Below are 19,321 nucleotides of genomic sequence, written 5' to 3' on the forward strand. Positions count from 1 at the left end.
AATGGGAATTGATGGGAAATTATGTAAAATATATCACTAGCCACTTTAAACAATGCTACCTAATATAATGTTTACATACCCTACATTATTCATCTCATATGTATACGTATATACTGTACTCTATATCATCTACTGCATCCTTATGTAATACATGTATCACTAGCCACTTTAACTATGCCACTTTGTTTACATACTCATCTCATATGTATATACTGCACTCAATACCATCTACTGTATCTTGCCTATGCCGCTCTGTACCATCACTCATTCATATATCTTTATGTACATATTCTTGTCTATAAGGTAGTAGTTTTGGAATTGTTAGCTAGATTACTTGTTGGTTATTACTGCATTGTCGGAACTAGAAGCACAAGCATTTCGCTACACTCGCACTAACATCTGCTAACCATGTGTATGTGACAAATAAAATTTGATTTGATTTGATTTGAAGTCGGCCTGGACTGTCTGTGAGCGGGAGTCTCCAGGACACTGCTCCATGCCTAGTCATACAGGCTTCCTCACCAACACTCTAGGGGGACACACAGTGGTGGGCTCTCGCGTGGAGTTGCGGGCTCTGGAGAAGCTGCTCTGGTCCATGTTGGAGCGGAAAGGCAGGCAGAAATCACTAAAGCACCTCTTGAAGTTCGCGTCCAGGAAGGCATAGAGCAGGGGGTTGAGGCTGCTGTTCATGTAGCCCAGCGCAATGCACAGGTGCCAGCTGGCGATCACATAGGGGTTCGTGCTGTTGATCTGCACCATGGTCCTGAGGATGATAAAGATGTGGATGGGCGTCCAGCAAATTATGAAGACCGCCACCACCACCAGGACCATGTGGGTAATGCGCCGCATATTCCGATTTTTCTCCTTTGAACCGGAGAGCACCCGGACATTCTTCAGGCGGAGAATCATCAGGCCGTAGCAGATGGTGATGACCAGGGTTGGCACCACGAAGGCAAATATGAACACGCAAATCTTAGTCACCGTGTCCCAGTACCAGTCTGGCTGAGGAAACTGTAGCATGCAGCCTGTATTGCCTGAGGGATAAACAATCAAATGGTTAGCATATGGATATGTGGATGTTGGTGTCTGGAGCACATACGGTACAGCTCATATGGACTGCTCACCTTTGTCTGTCACCTTGGTAACCGCCATGACCATGATGGGCACTCCGATGGCAGAGGAGAGGATCCAGATGCACACGTTGATCATCTTGGCCTTGGCAGGTGTTCTAAAGTCCAGGGCCCTGACCGGGTGGCACACAGCGATGTAGCGGTCCACGCTCATCATGGTCAGGGTGAAGATACTGGTGAACATGTTGTAGTAGTCAATGGCGAGGATCACTTTACACAGGAACTCGCCGAAGGGCCAGGTGTTCATCAGGTACTTGGCACTCTGGAAGGGCAGAGTGCTGGTAGCCAAAGCATCGGCCAGGGCCAAGTTGAAGATGTAGATGTTAGTGGCTGTCTTCATTTTGGTGTATCTGGACAGAGAGAGGTCAATGCTGTTTATTAGCTTGTCAAATACTACAGATCTCAGAAGGCAAGGTATCTGTATTGCACGGAGGTGTAATTAAAATCAAATTTTATTTGTCACATGCGCCGAATGCAACAAGTGTAGACTTTACAGTGAAATGCTTACTTACAAGCCCTTAACCAACAGTGCAGTTCAAGAAGAGTTAAGAAAATATTTACCAAGTAGACTAAAATAAAAAGTAATAATAAAAGTAACACAATAAGAATAACGAGGCTATATACAGGGGGCACCGGTACCGAGTCAGTGTGCGAGGGTACAGTTTAGTTGAGGTAATTTGTACATGTAGGTGGGGGTGAAGTGACTATTCATTGATAATAAACAGCGAGTAGCAGCAGTGTACAAAAGGGGGGCTCAATGTAAATTGTCTGGTGGCGATTTTATTAATTGTTCAGCAGTCTTATGGATTGGGGGTAGAAGCTGTTGAGGAACCTTTTGGTCCTAGCCTTTTGGTACGCTCCGGTACCGCTTGCTGTGCTGTAGAGAAAATAACTTGGGTGACTGGAGTCTGACAATTTTATGGGCTTTCCTCTGACACCTCCTATTATATAGGTCCTGGATGGCGGAAAGCTTGGTCCCAGTGATGAACTGGGCCATTCGCACTATCCTCTGTTGTGCCTTACGGTCAGATGTTGAGCAGCTTCCATACCAGGTGGTGATGCAACCGGTCAGGATGCTCTCGATGGTGCAGCTGTATAACCTTTTGAGGATCTGGGGACCCATTTCTCCCTCAGTCTCCTGAGGAAGGTTTTGTCGTGCCCTCTTCACGACTGTCCTTGTATGTTTGGACCATGATAGTTCGTTGGTGATGTGGAAACCAAGGAAACTCGACCTGCTCCGCTACAGCCCCGTCGATGTTAATGGGGGTGTGTTCGGCCGAGCTTTTCCTGTAGTCCACGATCAGCTCCTTTGTCTTGCTCACATCGAGGAAGAGGTTGTTGTCCTGGCACCACACTGCCAGGTCTCTGACCTCTCTTTAGGGCGTCTCATCATTGTCGGTGATCAGGCCTACCACTCTTGTGTCGTCAGCAAACTTAATGATGGTGTTGGAGTCGTGTTTGGCCACGCAGTCGTACGCATACCTGAGGGGCCCCAGTCTTAAGGATCAGCGTGGCAGACGTGTTGTTGCCTACTCTTACCACCTGGGGGCGGCCCGTCAGGAAGTCCAGGATCCAGTTGTATAGAGGGAGGTGTTTAGTCTCAGAGTCCTTAGCTTAGTGATGAGCTTTGTGGGCACTATGGTGTTGAACGCTGAGCTGTAGTCAATGAACAGCATTCTCACATAGGTGTTCCTTTTGTCTGAGAAAGGGCAGTGTGGAGTGTGATTGAGATTGCGTCATCTGTGGATCTGTTGGGGCGGTATGCAAATTGGAGTGGGTCTAGTGTGTCCGGGAGGATGCTGTTGATGTGAGCCATGACCAGCCTTTCAAAGCACTTCATGGCTACAGATGTGAGTGCTATGGGTCAGTAGTCATTAAGGCAGGTGACCTTAGTGTGGTGGTCTGCTTGAAACATGTAGGTAAGACAGACTCGGTCAGGGAGAGTTTGAAAATGTTAGTGAAAACACTTGACAGTTGGTCAGCGGATGCTTTGAGTACATGTCCTGGTAATCTGTCTGTCCCAGCGGCTTTGTGAATGTTGACCTGTTTAAAGGTTGATTTGTAATTCATATATACAAAATAAAAAACAGTACATCCTGTCAGCACGCCCACAAGCGTGCTGAATGACGTGTGGAAGAGAGCGAGGAACGAGATGGGAGTAACAATCCAGGCTATTTGCACAGAGACCAGCGTAATAATCTAATGAAACAAGCAGGGAGCAGGTTTCAAACCCTCAACATTCTAGCCCGAAGTCCAGCACGCTATCGACTGTGCCCAAATGTATCAATTGGGGTTGGGCCGATTGTGACTAAAACACTTTATTAATTGGAATATTTAACATATTGAAAAGTAGTATTATTCGTTTTTCACAAGTGTAGCAGGATGGGCTATTAGCTGAACAATAGACTATTCAACCTTCACCCCCCCCGCAACTTGCAACAAACAATTTGTGTCTATCTACCTACACACGTATCTACACACGGTTAATGTTCTGAAAATGTTTTTTATATGTACATATATGTGTGTAAATTATGGCTCCCGAGTGGTGCAGCGGTCTACAGTCCCTGGTTCGAATTCAGGCTGTATCAAATCTGACCGTGATTGGGAGTGCCATAGGGCGGCGCACAATTGGCCCAACGTCATCCGGGATAGGCCTTCATTATAAATATGAATTTGTTCTTACCTGACTTGCCTTTGAACCTTTATTTAACAGGTAAAAAAACAACAACCGGCGGCAACTGCAGCGCAACTTGGAATGTATTCGATGCTTAAGTAGTCTAAAGTGTTACATGTCTAACTCAAAACAGCATTTCTTCATCAACATCTTTATGCTTTCGTTAATCTTCTTGATCTTCTAACTTTTTTTCTATAGCAATTTTGAGCAAATTGCTCAAGGGCCATGGTTGATTCGTCTGTGAAGATGACGTTATTGAATGTCTCGCCAGCTTTAATCCATGCCTGGGCCTGCAGGATGCAAAGTTCTTTGTTTGTCAGACTAATCATTGGAATCATTGACTCACTCACTCGTTGAAAAGGGCGAGGAATGAGATGGAGTCACAGTCCATGCCAGGCACACCTGTGAGCTCTGGAACTCCATCTCTGACAGGCAGAGTCAACATACGTGGCAGGTTCACCCTGACGTTTCCATTCCTCTTCTGACAACAGAACATGACCAACTGCTCACCAGGCACAGCAAGTGCCGCTCAGACCGTTATGCTGTTCTGCTATTCCAAGGATGTGTAAACGAAGAGATACCACGAAGTTGGCACAGAATACATAGCTTTCCCACTGCGGACATCTATTTCAGCAATGTTTCGCGCTGCTCTGAGACAAGCATGGAGAAATGAAAATGTTCAAATGTTCCATGGTATTCTTAAGATATGTGTTGACTAAGCAAGTGATGTCTGCTAAATAATTAAGTTAGGTTTCTCCTGAAATAAATAATTCTAAAATATCAAACTGACTATTTACAAATTAGTGAGAATGTCTCACCCCATGTTCAAGAATTGCCTTTTTCTCACTCACTCTAGGTTAAATGAAAATGAAATCTCCAAAATATCATTACTTTAAAAAAAAAAGCGATTCATTTAGAATTATATAAATGCCCCTTAGATATTAATACAGTCCCCCAATCCTCTAAATGTAATTATTTGCGGAGAGTCATGTCATTGTAAAAAATATTTGTAGATATACTGTTAAAAATGGTGTAGGTCTTATTTATGTAAAGAGCATATTGTATTCAGAAGCAAAAGCCTACAACTATTTTAGCACCATTTTTCACTGCTCTGAGGCAAGCATGGGTACTCTGAGACAAGCCTACTCCTTCCCCCCCATATGGGAATTTGAACTATGGTCTCTCATCCGCATGACACAGGGATTCTTTAGCTAAATAGCCCAGTACTGTACTGCCGACAGCCACGTTGTACAGCGACAAATTTTCCGTTCCAGCAAGTACCAGTCAAAAGTTTGTACACACCTACTCATTCCAGGATTTTTCAATATTTTTACTATTTTCTACATTGTAGAATAATAGTGAAGACATCACAACTATGAAATAACACATATGGAATCAGTTAAGAACAAATTCTTATTTACAAGGTTAGCCCACTCCTTCCTCCCCAACGGGGTTTTGAAACCAGTCTCCCGCATGCTCTACATTCTGTAGTACAAACATGGCATGCTCTCCCTTATGTAAGGAATTAGGGACTTTCCCATGTTTACTACAGTATGTATTGTAGACTGCACAGTAGCCTAATAAACAAATAAACACATTTTGTTAATAAAATAATGATAAAAAAATACTCTTTCAAAAAGCAGATGTTGATTTAGTTATGGATCCATAATGAATTACTATGGAAATAAATATCACTGATTTACAGAAATATTGGAACAAAGTTGTCTAGATAAGGCAAACAATTTAGAATCCTCCAATCCTGTAGCCTACTCCCAACAGTCATGTTGTACAGTCATTTCATCCTAACGGAAACCCTGAGAGTTAAATTTTTTTCATTTTTCTCTGAATAGAAACACCATAATATTAATCAAATTAATTAAGCCAAATTTCTTAAAATCAATCCCATATATTAATGTTATTACAAAAAAGGTTTTAAATTCTCAGGTAATGCCAATACGGAATACTATCAAATGCTTTTCAAAGATGCCGTCTGGTGGTCAAACTAGCAATAACTTGCAGTAACAGAAAAAATGGCTGACAATTAAATGACGTTCCACAGAATGCTACGGCAGCACACAAGGTGTGCTGCAGTATGACACAACTGTACGTACAGTCACTGTGGGGACGACGTTGTCGATGCACTTATTGATGAAGCCGATGACTGAGCTGGTGTACTCCTCAATGCCCTTGGATGAATCCCGGAACACATTCCAGTCTGTGCTAGCAAAACAGTCCTGTAGTGTAACATCTGCGTCATCTTACCACTTCCGTATTGAGCGAGTCACTGGTACCTCCTGCTTTAGTTCTTGCTTGTAAGCAGGAATCAGGAGGACAGAATTATGGTCATATTTGACAAATGGAGAGCCGGGGAGAGCTTTGTATGCATCTCTGTGTGTGAAGTAAAGGTCATCTAGGATTTTTTTCTCAGGTTGCAAGTGACATGCTGGTAAAATGAGGTAAAACTGATTTAAGTTTGACTGCATTAAAGTCCCCGGCCGCTAGGAGCGCCACTTCTGGGTGAGCATTTTCTTCTGTGCTTATGGCCTTATAGAGTTGGTTGAGAGCAGTCTTGGTGCCAGCTTCGCTCTGTGGTGGTAAATAGACTGCTACGAATAATATAGATGAGAACTCTCTTGGTAGATAGTGTGGTCTACAGCTTATCTTAAGGTACTCTACCTCAGGTGAGCAATACCTCAATGCTTCTTTAATATTAGACATTGAGCACCAGCTGTTATTGACAAATATCGTCTTACCAGAGGTAGCGTCTCTGTTCTGCCAGTGCATGGAAAATCCCGCTAGCTCTATATTGTCCGTATTGTCATTCAGCTATGTCTTAATGTCCCGTTTGTAGGATAATCTTAATCATAGATCATCAATTTTATTTTCCAATGATTGCATGTTAGCAAGAAGAACAGATGGCAGTGGGAGTTCTCGTTCGCCTATGGATTCTCAGAAGGCTGCCTGATCTGCAGCACCTTTTCCTGTGCCTTTTCTTCATGCCTTTTCTCTGGGCCTGTTCCCGTGAAAGCAGGATATCCTTCTTGTCGGACTCGTTAAAGGAAAAAGTTTCTTCCTGTCCGCGGTGAGTAATTGCTGTTCTGATGTCCAGAAGTTCTTTCAATCATAAGAGGCGGTAGCAGCAACATTATGTACACAGTATGCTATTTTGTTAGTTTTTTTGTTTTGTGTAACTTATTTAAGTTACACAAAACAAAAAAATGAACAAAATAGCACAATTGATCCAGATATTGGATAATAGAGCACTCTCTTGTATCGTTGTGAGTTCAAAGAACAATAAAACTGCCGTACATGCTGTACTTTTAAATGTCAGTGTATCTGGTCAAACACATTTTTTCCCAAAAGTTTACTAAGGGTTGGTAAAAGGCTGATTGATCAGCTATTTGGGCCAGGAAAGGGGGCTTTACTATTCTTACGTAGCGGAATAACTTTTGCTTCCCTCCAGGCCTGAGGGCACACACTTTCTAGTAGGCTTAAATTGAAGATATGGCAAATAGGAGTGGCAATATTGTCCTCTCTTATCCTCAGTAATTTTCCATCCAAGTTGTCAGACCCCGGTGGCTTGTCATGGTTGATAGACAACCATAATTTTTCTACCTTTACCACACGCACTTTTACGGAATTCAAAATTACAATGCTTGTCTTTCATAATTTGGTCAGATATACTTGGATGTGTATTGTCAGCGTTTGTTGCTGGCATGTCACGCCTAAGTTTGCTGATCTTGCAAATGAAAAAAATCATTACAGTAGTTGGCAGTGGCTTTTGTGACGAATGAGCCATCTGATTCAATGAATGATGGAGTGTACCTTTTTCCCCAAAATGTCATTGAAGGTGCTCCAAAGCTTTTTACTATCATGCTTTATGTCATTTGTCTTTGTTTCATGGTGTAGTTTCTTCTTTTTATTCAGTTTAGTCACATGATTTCTCAATTTGCAGTACGTTTGCCAACCAGTTGTGCAGCCAGACTTATTTGCCATTCCTTTTGCCTCATCCCTCACCATTTCTAAATTCCTCATCAATCCATGGGGATGTAACAGTTTTACAGTCATTTTCTTAAATGGGTGCATGCTTATTAGTAACTGGGATAAGCAATTTCATAAATGTGTCAAGTGCCACTTCTGTTTGGTCCTCATCTCACACCATGGACCAACAAATATGCTTTACATCAACAACTTTTTGGGGTCTCGAGTCCCTGCAGTCCCTGGTTCGAATCCAGGCAGCGTCACATCCAGCAGTGATTGGGTGGCATATAATTGGCCCAGCGTTGTCTGGGTTTGGCAGGAGTAGGCCATCATTGTAAATAAGAATTTATTCTTAACTGACTTGTCTAGTTAAATGGTTGAATTTAGATTTTTTTTATTATACACTATATTAGACCCAACCTTTTGAACTTTGGTTTTCCTATATATGTCTATTATATTGTGATCACTACATCCAATGGATCTGGATACTGCTTTCAAGCAAATTTCTGCAGAATTAGTAAAGATGTGATCAATACATGTTGATGATTTCATTCCTGTGCTATTGTTAACGACCCTGGTAGATTGACTTGATAGCCTGAACCAGATTGCAGGCACTACTTACAGTTTTCAGCTTTTTCTTGAGAGGCCGTTTGATGAAAGTCTTTTAATATTTAAATCACCCAGAAAGTATACCTCTCTGTTGATAATGTAAGGACCGATGCTGGAGATGAGAAGCAGGTCCGGGAGTTAAAAATTTAATGGGGAACATACAGGTAACAGGACCAGCGTCAGTACACAGGTATACAAAGACATAATAACATTAATGCAGAAACAGGAAACAGAGCAGAGAACCACAGAGATATAGTGAAGGTAATGACAGAGATGATTGAGTCCAGGTGAGTCCAATAATCGCTGATGCGCGTGATGGGGGGGATGGCTGGTGTGGTAATGATGGTGGCAGGAGTGCGCATTGCTTGGGAGCCTGGCGCTCGAGGGGAGAGGGAGCAGGCGTGACAGATATTACATACATTATCAAGCATTTCACACATGCTATCCAGATACTGACTGTTAACACTTGGTGATCTATAGCAGCTTCCCACCAGAATGTGCTTTCGGTGAGGCAGATGAACCTGTAGCCATATTACTTCAACAGTATTTAACATGAGATCCCCTCTAATCTTTACAGGAATGTGGTTCTGAATATAAACAGCAACACCTGGCATTTGTCTTTTCTGTAAATGTTAGAAACTTGAATTGCTACCATTTTATCAAGGTATTGTCGAAGTGAGTTTCAGAGATAAGTCAGAATAAGAATGTCATCTGTTACTAGCAAGTTATTAATTTCATGAACCTGGTTTCTTAAGCTGTTAGCGTGGGCCATTTAGAGCACAGGGAAGCTTAGCAGAAGTAGTTATTCTCATGTTATTTATGTTAGTGGAGGGTGAGCTGCACACAGTGGACTTCCTACTAGGGCACACTGCCTCAGTGCTAATAGCATAAATCTGGTTCATATGCACATGATTGCTGCATACAATAGCTATAGGATCAGTAAAGGCATTCAGGGCAGTTAGGGGACATAAATTAGGTTACTTTGATTGTGTCTATCAATGCCCCTGGTATAATGTACATTTGCGAAAGCATTATGATGACTCAGCGACACAATGGTATGGATTAACTGAGCTAACAAGTCATTGTCTCAACACAGGCTTATAATGCCGTGAAAGGACCCAGGAACCCAAATGATTTGGGTGGATCCCATCCTCCTTGTAAAACATGTTTTGTTTCCAAAAGGTATCGAAATTGTCAACAAAAGTTACACCCATTGATGAGCTGCAATAATCACATAGCCAGTTGTGAAGAGAAAGAATCCTGCTAAACCCTTCAATACCACAATTCAGAGGGCACAGGGCCAGATATGATGGATCTTTTATTAGTGTCTAGCAGAAAGTCAATCAACTCTTTGAAATCCAAATTCAACTGTTCAGAGCTGCCTTTTATGATGACGTTAGAACCCACATGGACTTCGATAGAATCGATGTCCATGTCCTGGCATAGTACATTCAGGAGCAGCTTAGTAATGTCATTTACTCCAGCTCCGGATAGGACATTGTTTTTGCAACAGGAACAGTCACATTTCTCACGGCTAGTGAGAAAAACAAGGATATCCTCCCACTCTCACATTTCAAGCAATTACTTAGGTTAGCTCTTTCAAGCAGACTTTAACCTGTCAGTTAAGCAGGATTCTGAGACAAGAAATAACAGTCCTAGCTGTTAACTTCTTGGATATAGGGGGCGCTCTTTTAATTTATGGATAAAAAAACGTGCCCGTTTTAAGCGCAATATTTTGTCACGAAAAGATGCTCGACTATGCATATAATTGGCAGCTTTGGAAAGAAAACACTCTAAGGTTTCCAAAACTGCAAAGATATTATCTGTGAGTGCCACAAAACTCATGCTACAGGCGAAACCAAGATGAAACTTCAACCAGGAAATGGGCAGAATTTTTGAAGCTCTGTTTCCCATTGTCTCCTTATATGGCTGTGAATGCGCCAGGAATGAGCCTGCCCTTTCTATCGTTTCTCCAAGGTGTCTGCAGCATTGTGACGTATTTGTAGGCATATCATTGGAAGATTGGCCATAAGAGACTACATTTACCAGGGGTCCGCACGGTGTCCTTTGTCTAAATTGGTGCGTAATCTACAAGCTGCACGCAGTCATCCAGTGATTGAGAGGGGAGAGGAGGAGATATGTGAAAAACACCTTGAGGATTGATTCTAAACAACGTTTACCATGTTTCAGTCGATATTATGGAGTTAATTTGGAAAAAAGTTTGGCGTTTTGAATTTTCGTTTTTTTTTGGTAGCCAAACGTGACGCACCAAACGGAGCAATTTCTCCTAAACAAATAATCTTTCAGGAAAAACTGAGCATTTGCTATCTAACTGAGAGTCTCCTCATTGAAAACATCTGAAGTTCTTCAAAGGTAATGATTTTATTTGAATGATTTTCTGTTTTTTGTGAAAATGTTGCCTGCTAATGCTAATGCTAAATGCTACGCTAGCTGCGCTAGCTGTTACACAAATGCTTGTTTTGCTATGGTTGAGAAGCATATTTTGAAAATCTGAGATGACAGTGTTGTTAATAAACAAAAGGCTAAGCTTGAGAGCTAGCATATTAATTTCATTTCATTTGCGATTTTCATGGATAGTTAACGTTGCGTTATGGTAATGAGCTTGAGGCTGTATTCACGATCCCGGATCCGGGATGGCTCGACGCAAGAAGTTAAAATCTAAACGCTTCGCAGAATCCATGCAAAAACAAGTTTGGTATTTATGTTTAACAAAGATTGGTTATGTAACTTCTGCTTCCAACTCACATTCTCAAACACGTAGATCCCCCGAACGCAGCTCACTTTCCAGCCCACACTCTCAAACACATAGATCCCCTGAACGCAGCTCACTCTCCGGATTCCAATCACCTGAATTCTGATCACCTGTTCACACACCTGTATGTCATTATCACACACTATTTATTTCAGTTCTTTGCACCCCATCATTGTTTGTTTTGTGACAAACTACTATTCGGAGTGCTGGGTTCCCCCTCCCGTGTATGATTTTTTTTTTTGCATGCCTCACTAATGACGCCTATTCCCTGTCTGTTCTTTAGCCTATCGGATTTCCTGTTATCAACCTATTGCCTGATCTCCCGGACGACGTTACTAGCCTCTTCCCTGCCTGTGCTGTTGCCTTTTTGGACCCGTCACATCGGGGACCTGTTATGTGAGCTGCGACAGGGCCGTCGCTCCATCACTGAGTATGCCCTTGCGTTCCGCACCATGGCTGCCAGCACTGGATGGAATGAACCAGCTCTCCTTATAGTCTACCGAAGAACTCTTAATCGGTAGTTACAGACCGAACTGGCCTGCAGAGGAGATTTAATGGACCTAAACCAATACATCCGGATGTCCAAACCCATTGGCAACCTACTGGTGGACCGCAGACATATACAGTTGTCCATGGCCTGCGAGTCTTCCACTCCCTTCTCTCGTCCACCATGGTCTAAAAGCCCCAAACCCATGCAAGACATTGGAGGTTATGTGAATACCTGTGCCTCTATTGTGGAGAGAGTAACCACCTACTCAATAGCTGTCCGGTTCGCACACAACCACTCCACTTCCGCACAGGTAAGCACCTCTACGTTTTTGAATATTACCAAAAGGCAGTTTGGTATCTCTGCTCTTCTTTCTGCTAATGGGGTCACTCAGTTTGTGGAGGGACTAGTGGACTCGGGGGGCCGCAGGTCATTTTATTGACAAACAATTGGCACAACAGTTAAGAGTCAAACTAATCCCTGTTAATCCTCCCTTTAGGATTAATGCGCTGGATGGACAACCTCTCAGGACAGATCAACCCCTTGTCCATCCCAGAGAATGAGGCAATGGACACCTATATAGAAGAGGCCCTCAACATCCGTCCATCCACGTCTCGGCTGCATCCAGTCCCTGCACAGATTACTAACCCCTCAATGAAATTACCATCAAAAATCGCTTCCCTCTGATTTCAGCCGCACTAAAACAAGTTGGACAGGCTACCATCTACTCCAAACTGGACCTACGTAGTGCTTACAACCTGGTCCATATCAGAAGTGGGGATGAGTGGAAGATGACATTCATCACCTCTAGGGGTCACTACGAATACCTGGTTATGGCCTACGGTCTCACCAATGCTCCCGCAGTCTTCCAGTCCTTCATGAATTAAGTTTTCCAGGACTTGATCAACCAGTTCCTTATCGTGTACATTGGCGACATCTTGATCTACTCTCACTCGATTGCAGAACACATACAGCATGTGCAACAGGTCCTCCAACGGCTACAGGACCATCATCTTTATGTCAAGGCTAAGAAGAGCGCATTTCACGTTACTAAGGTAACCTTCCTAGGAGGGGTCAACATGGACGAAGGCAAAGTCACGGCCGTGCTTAACTGGCCCAAACCTACCACCGTAAAGGAACTACAACGTTTCCTATGATTTTCCAACTACTGCCGGTTCATCCGAAACTGCAGCAGCACAACTGCTCCTCTCTCAGCTCTCACCCATAACCTCCAATGGACCAACACCGCCCTTACGGCATTTGAGACCATGAAACGCCTCTTCACCTCTGCACCCATCCTTAGGCAGCCAGATCCTACCCTTCATTTTGTTCTGGAGGTTGATGCATCTGAAGTCGGCCTCGGAGCGCTTCTCTCTCAGCGGGTAGGTACACCTCCCAAATTACACCGATGTGTCTCTTTTCTAAGAAACTGTCACCCACTGAGAGGAACTATGATGTTGGGAACCGAGAGTTCCTTGCCACTAAGCTGGCTATTGAAGAGTGTCACCACTGGTTAGAGGGAGCTCATCACCCATTCCTTGTCCTTACCGACCAATGCAATTTGGAGTACTTAAGTGCTAAGAGGCTCAACCCCAGACAGGCACGCTGGGCACTCTTCTTCACCCGATTTCAACTTCACCAATCTGCCTGGCAAGAAACAATGTGAAGGCTGATTCTTTATCCCGTCTATTTGACTCCCCTTCCTCTATAACCCAGCTCCCAAGCCCATCCTGCCTCGGTCTTGTGGGACCCATACAGCGGGAAATCCAATCAGCCGCCCAAGAGGCCCTACGCCACGACCCAGCACCTCCCGACACCCCTGCAGGCAAGACCTACGTTCCGGCGTCCGTCAGACCCCAACTAATGCAATTAGTGCCATACCTCGCTGAGTTCTAGCCATCCCGGGATCATCCAGACTACAGAGCTACTGACACGCAAGTTCCGTCACGCCCTGATCTGTTTCACCTGTCCTTTTGATTGTCTCCACCCCCTCCAGGTGTCACTTATTTTCCACAGTGTATTTATTCGTCTCTCTGTGCCAATTCATCTTGTATGTTCAAGTCAACCAGCATGTTTTTCCTGTGCTCCTCCTGTTCTATTCTCTTTACTGGTCCTCCCAGTTTTGACCTTTGCCTGTTTTTCTGGACTCCCATCTTCTTACCTATCCCTTTTGGATTGTTAACCTCTTGAAGCAAGGGGGCACTATTTTTATGTTATGTTTCTCATGACCAGTTGCTAGAATATGCATATAATTGACAGATTAGGATAGAAAACACTCTAAAGTTTCCAAAACTGTAAAAATATTGTCTGTGGGTATAACATAACTGATATTGCAGGCGAAAGCCTGAGGATAATCCAATCAGGAAGAGCCTCTTATTTTGAAATGTCTGTGTTCCTATGCGTGCCTGTCCTCCATTTAAAGGGATATCAACCAGATTCCTTTTTCTGTGGCTTCCCTAAGGTGTCAACAGTCTTTAGACATAGTTTCAGGCTTTTATTTTGAAAAATGAGTGTGAAGGATCACATTGCGTAAGTGGTGAGGTGGGGGCTCTCAGAGTGAGTTGGTGTGCAATTGAGTAAACCGGCCATTGTTCCTCCCGCTGTTATGGAAAAAGCTACACACTCGGTTGATATATTATCAAATATATATTTTAAAAACTACCTGAGGAATGATTATAAAAAATGTTTGACATGTTTCTGTGGACATTATGAAGACTATTTGGAATTTCCGTCTGCGTTGTCGTGACCGCTCTTTCCTGTGGATTTCTGAACATAACACGACAAACAAACGTTGGTATTTTGGGTATAAAAATAATCTTTATGGAACAAAAGGAACATTTGCTGTGTAACTGGGAGTCTCGTGGGTGAAAACATCCTAAGGTCATCAAAGGTAAACGGTTAATTTGATTGCTTTTCTGATTTTCGTGACCAAGCTTCCTGATGCTAAGTGTACATAATGCTATGCTTAGGCTATTGATAAACTTACACAAACGCTTGGATTGCTTTCGCTGTTTAAGCATAATTTCAAAATCTGAGACAACAGGGTGATTAACAAAAGGCTAAGTAAGCTGTGTTTCAAAATATTGCACTTGTGATTTCATGAATATGAATATTTTCTACTAATATTATTTGACTGTTTGCGCTATGCTATTCAGCGGTTGCAGACGGAAATTATCCCACTACAGGGATTGGTAGCGTCAAGAAGTTAATAAACATCTTGGACTAACCACCTACCTCGTGTGTCTGGATTCCTGTCATGTCTGTGGATTGGCAAAGAGCCCTCGCCAACTACCTACCGATAAGCTCAAGCATTTACCTACGTTACTAGCCTTTTCCCTGCCTGTACTGTTGCCTTTTTATGTTTAGTTAAAATAACAAACTGAGTGTTGCCAGCATACAGTGTTCAGCAGCTTACTCTGATGATTGGTCTGAAGCCAAATCCAAACTGGCTTCCCTTGACACTTTTATTTGGTGCGCCAGGACAATTCACAACTGAGTTTACTCTGTTTAGCTCAATGCTGAGTTGCTATTTTTTTAATATTATTTTTTATCAAGTTAGGCCAAATGCTTGCTGCCTTCCATTGCATTCGATATTACGGGCAGCAACAATGTCAGATGCTTTCTGACCAGACAGCATCTGATATACACTGCTCAAAAAAATAAAGGGAACACTAAAATAACACATCCTAGATCTGAATGAATTAAATATTCTTATTAAATACTTTTTTCTTTACATAGTTGAATGTGCTAACAACAAAATCACAAAAATTATCAATGGAAATCAAATTTATCAACCCATTGAGGTCTGGATTTGGAGTCACACTCAAAATTAAAGTGGAAATCCACACTACAGGCTGATCCAACTTTGATGTAATGTCCTCAAAACAAGTCAAAATGAGCCTCAGTAGTGTTTGTGGCCTCCACGTGCCTGTATGACCTCCCTACAACGCCTGGGCATGCTCCTGATGAGGTGGCAGATGGTCTCCTGAGGGATCTCCTCCCAAACCTGGACTAAAGCATCCACCAACTACTGGACAGTCTGTGGTGCAACGTGGCGTTGGTGGATGGAGCGAGACATGATGTCCCAGATGTGCTCAATTGGATTCAGGTCTGGGGAACGGGCGGGCCAGTCCATAGCATCAATGCCTTCCTCTTGCAAGAACTGCTGACACACTCCAGCCACATGAGGTCTAGTATTGTCTTGCATTAGGAGGAACCCAGGGCCAACCGCACCAGCATATGGTCTCACAAGAGGTCTGAGGATCTCATCTCGGTACCCAATGGCAGTCAGGCTACCTCTGGCGAGCACATGGAGGGCTGTGCGGCCCCCAAAGAAATGCCACCCCAGACCATGACTGACCCACCGCCAAACCGGTTATGCTGGAGGATGTTGCAGGCAGCAGAACGTTCTCCACGGCGTCTCCAGACTGTCATGTCTGTCACATGTGCTCAGTGTGAACCTGCTTTCATCTGTGAAGAGCACAGGGCGCCAGTGGCGAATTTGCCAATCTTGGTGTTCTCTGGCAAATGAAAAACGTCCTGCACGGTGTTGGGTTGTAAGCACAACCCCCACCTGTGGACGTCGGACCCTCATACCACCCTCATGGTGTCTGTTTCTGACCGTTTGAGCAGACACATGCACATTTGTGGCGTGCTGGAGGTCTTTTGCAGGGCTCTGGCAGTGCTCCTCCTGCTCCTCCTTGCACAAAGGCGGAGGTAGCGGTCCTGCTGCTGGGTTGTTGGCCTCCTACGGCCTCCGCCACATCTCCTGATGTACTGGCCCGTCTCCTGGTAGCGCCTCCATGCTCTGGACACTACGCTGACAGACACAGCAACCCTTCTTGCCACAGCTCGCATTGATGTGCCATCCTGGATGAGCTGCACTACCTGAGCCACTTGTGTGGGTTGTAGACTCCATCTCATGCTACCACTAGGGTGAAAGCACCACCAGCATTCAAAAGTGACCAAAACATCAGCCAGGAAGCATAGGAACTGAAAAGTGGTCTGTGGTCCCCACCTGCAGAACCACTCCTTTATTGGGGGTGTCTTGCTAATTGCCTATAATTTCCACCTGTTGTCTATTCCATTTGCACAACAGCATGTGCAATTTATTGTCAATCAGTGTTGCTTCCTAAGTGGACAGTTTGATTTCACAGAAGTGTGATTGACTTGGATTTACATTTTGTTGTTTAAGTGTTCCCTTTATTTTTTTGAGCAGTGCATAAGCTACACATACTGAGACAGAGGGGCGCTGTTTCGTTTGCTCAAATGCTTTCTCCGGTGAGATGCATTTATGAAACACAGAGAGATGAAAGATCAATAATTTAGTATGTTTTTTTTTCTTGGTAATTTTTTTTGGGGGGGAAGGCTGGCTTCCCTTGGCATCCATGAATACACACCACTGGTGGTAGGGGAATCGAGACCTGGGCTGTGTCTGAAAACGTTACTAGCCATCAAATTCTTGCTTCCTCGTTCCTCCATCCTTGTTTCCTCGATTCCTCTCAACGTGCATTGAAGGACCTCCTCCAGTGAGCTTTGAGAGGAATGGAGGAAGCAAGGATGAAACAGTTCGTAATTATAGTTTTTTTCTGACTCAGCCCATGTCATCACACTAATTGCCTCCTCTGACCTAACCATATAAGATGGAGTTATCTCAACCAAGTTTACTCAACAGCCTTGAATTTGGTGATTAGAACTTGGGTGCCGTTTATTCATTGATCTAAGGCCCTAGTGCAGCCAGAAGCGAAGTCAATACCTCAAATTAGAGCTGAGGTCTATAGAGAGCACAGTTCCAGGTTCATAGGCTAATGTATCATAGCTACCGTAAAAATCACAGTTCACATTTTGCAATTTGACATAATATTCTGCAACAATTCACAATATCTTCACAATATCATAAGCGAGCCGAGCATGTAATAAGCATCACATAAAAGCAACATGAGTTTAGTTTGCTACATTATGTATTAAACATTTATGATGAGATTGACAAGACTTAAACAATTTCACAAGCAAAAATTGTCTATGTAAATTTAATTAATTTAAATCGTTCCTACATGTCTTTGTGTCACTTACAGCCAGGAAGCGCTTTACAATTTTACAGTGGTGTAAAGTAACTAAGTAAAACTACTTTAAAGCACTACTTAAGTAGTTATTTGGGGTATCTATGTTTTACTTTTATTCCTATAAAACATTTTTTATACTCCCATACAATTTCCCTGACAGCCATAAGTACTTGTTGTATTTCGAATGCTCAGTTAGGACAGCAATATGGTCCAATTCACACAACTATTAATAGAATACATTGTCACCCCAACTGCCTCTGATCTGGTGGACTCACTAAACTCAATCACTGTGCTTGTAAATTATGTCTGAGTGTGCTCCTGGCTGTCCATAAATGTAAATAAGTGAATTGTTGCATCTGGTTTGCTTAACATAAGGAATTTGATGTACCACATTTATTTGTACTCGCTACTTATTAACCAGTATGACAATTCAGTACTTTTTCCACCACTGTACTTTAAGTAAATAAAAAAATGATACTTTTAGACATTTACTCAAGTAGTATTTTACTGGGTACTTTCACTTTCACTTAAGTCATTTTCAATTAAGGTATCTTTACTTTATTCAAATATGACAATTGAGTACTTTTTCCACTACTGCAATTTAACTGCTTCATGCTAGAGCTTGGTGGATGGTAGGGCATGAGTGGGGTGGGTTTGTTGTCTCCTTTTCTCACTATGCACCTGTGGCACTACATAGCCTATCCGAAATAATGTGAGTTAGCTGGAGGATGCAAATGCCTCTGATTATATAATAAACTATATCAGTTCACTTGTGGTGATATTCAACATTAAAATGCAATCACTTCACAGTAGAAAATGGACATAAGAGTGCTTGTATTAGTTATTTCCATAAGGGTCACCAAAAGAGCTACAGTAGATAGGCTTTCTTACCTCACCACTCCATACATAACGAGGATGTTTCCAAGCAGTCCAACAATGCATATAATAGAGTAGAGAACAGTTATAGATACTGCGATTATAATACTTCTGGTGTCCTTCGAAGAACCCTTCTCGGTGTCATTGCCTCTTGATGGCAGCCCTGTAGAATCCTCAGGCAATGTGGCATTGAAAGGGATCACAGAATACAGGTCGGCTAAATCAGCCGCAGACAGGGTAGGAAACTCCATCATATTCAGGTGCAATATTAGCCTAGTAGATAAAACATCGTTATATTCAAGGTCAGTGATGCCTTTTCCTTTCCTGTAGTGCAGATGCTTGCGGACTCCCCAAATACAGATTTTGTTGAGCGCACGAGAGCAGACGAGGAACGTGTGAAAGCACTGATCAGACCTCATTCAACTGTGATCACTGACATCTCAGGCTCTGGCGAAGGTATGGAAAGATGTTCTGAAAGACAGGTATCCGATCCTATCCCTGTACGAGGTACGCGCAATGCAACGGGGTGGTGACGGCGGGGGCAAGTGCAATCTACTTCCCTTGGCGAGGACACACTGGTGCGAAGCAAGACAAGGGTAGGTGTGCGTGCTTTGCTCTTAAATTGCTCTCTAATTTTCTAATTGACATTAGCCTAATGCGCAAGTTAATGGGCATCGAGACGACATCCTGCACGATAGCCTACCCTAATTGCTAATGTCTATTAGGCTG

The 19,321-nt window shown here is 43.1% G+C and overlaps 1 protein-coding gene across 1 annotated transcript; it reads right to left on the reverse strand.

The window, feature by feature from the left end:
* Window positions 1–504: 504 nt before the first annotated feature.
* On the reverse strand, window positions 505–18,843 carry LOC112245346 (delta-type opioid receptor-like). Its single transcript, XM_024413398.1, has 3 exons — window positions 18,608–18,843; window positions 1,125–1,480; window positions 505–1,034 (listed from the first exon to the last, which is right to left on the reverse strand). The coding sequence occupies exons 1-3, from the start codon at window positions 18,841–18,843 to the stop codon at window positions 505–507; spliced, it is 1,122 nt and encodes a 373-aa protein (XP_024269166.1).
* Between the last annotated feature and the right edge of the window lie 478 nt (window positions 18,844–19,321).

This window comes from Oncorhynchus tshawytscha, linkage group LG03 (genome assembly GCF_018296145.1).
Source record: "Oncorhynchus tshawytscha isolate Ot180627B linkage group LG03, Otsh_v2.0, whole genome shotgun sequence".
Classification (NCBI taxonomy): domain Eukaryota; kingdom Metazoa; phylum Chordata; class Actinopteri; order Salmoniformes; family Salmonidae; genus Oncorhynchus; species Oncorhynchus tshawytscha.

Coding starts and splice junctions, on each gene's coding strand:
- LOC112245346 (XM_024413398.1), bottom strand. CDS start 18,843: ATGGAGTTTCCTACCCTGTCTGCGGCTGATTTAGCCGACCTGTATTCT. Junction 1,481..18,607: donor GTTATGTATGGAGTGGTGAG/GTAAGAAAGCCT, acceptor CTCTCTGTCCAG/ATACACCAAAATGAAGACAG. Junction 1,035..1,124: donor TACCAAGGTGACAGACAAAG/GTGAGCAGTCCA, acceptor TTTATCCCTCAG/GCAATACAGGCTGCATGCTA.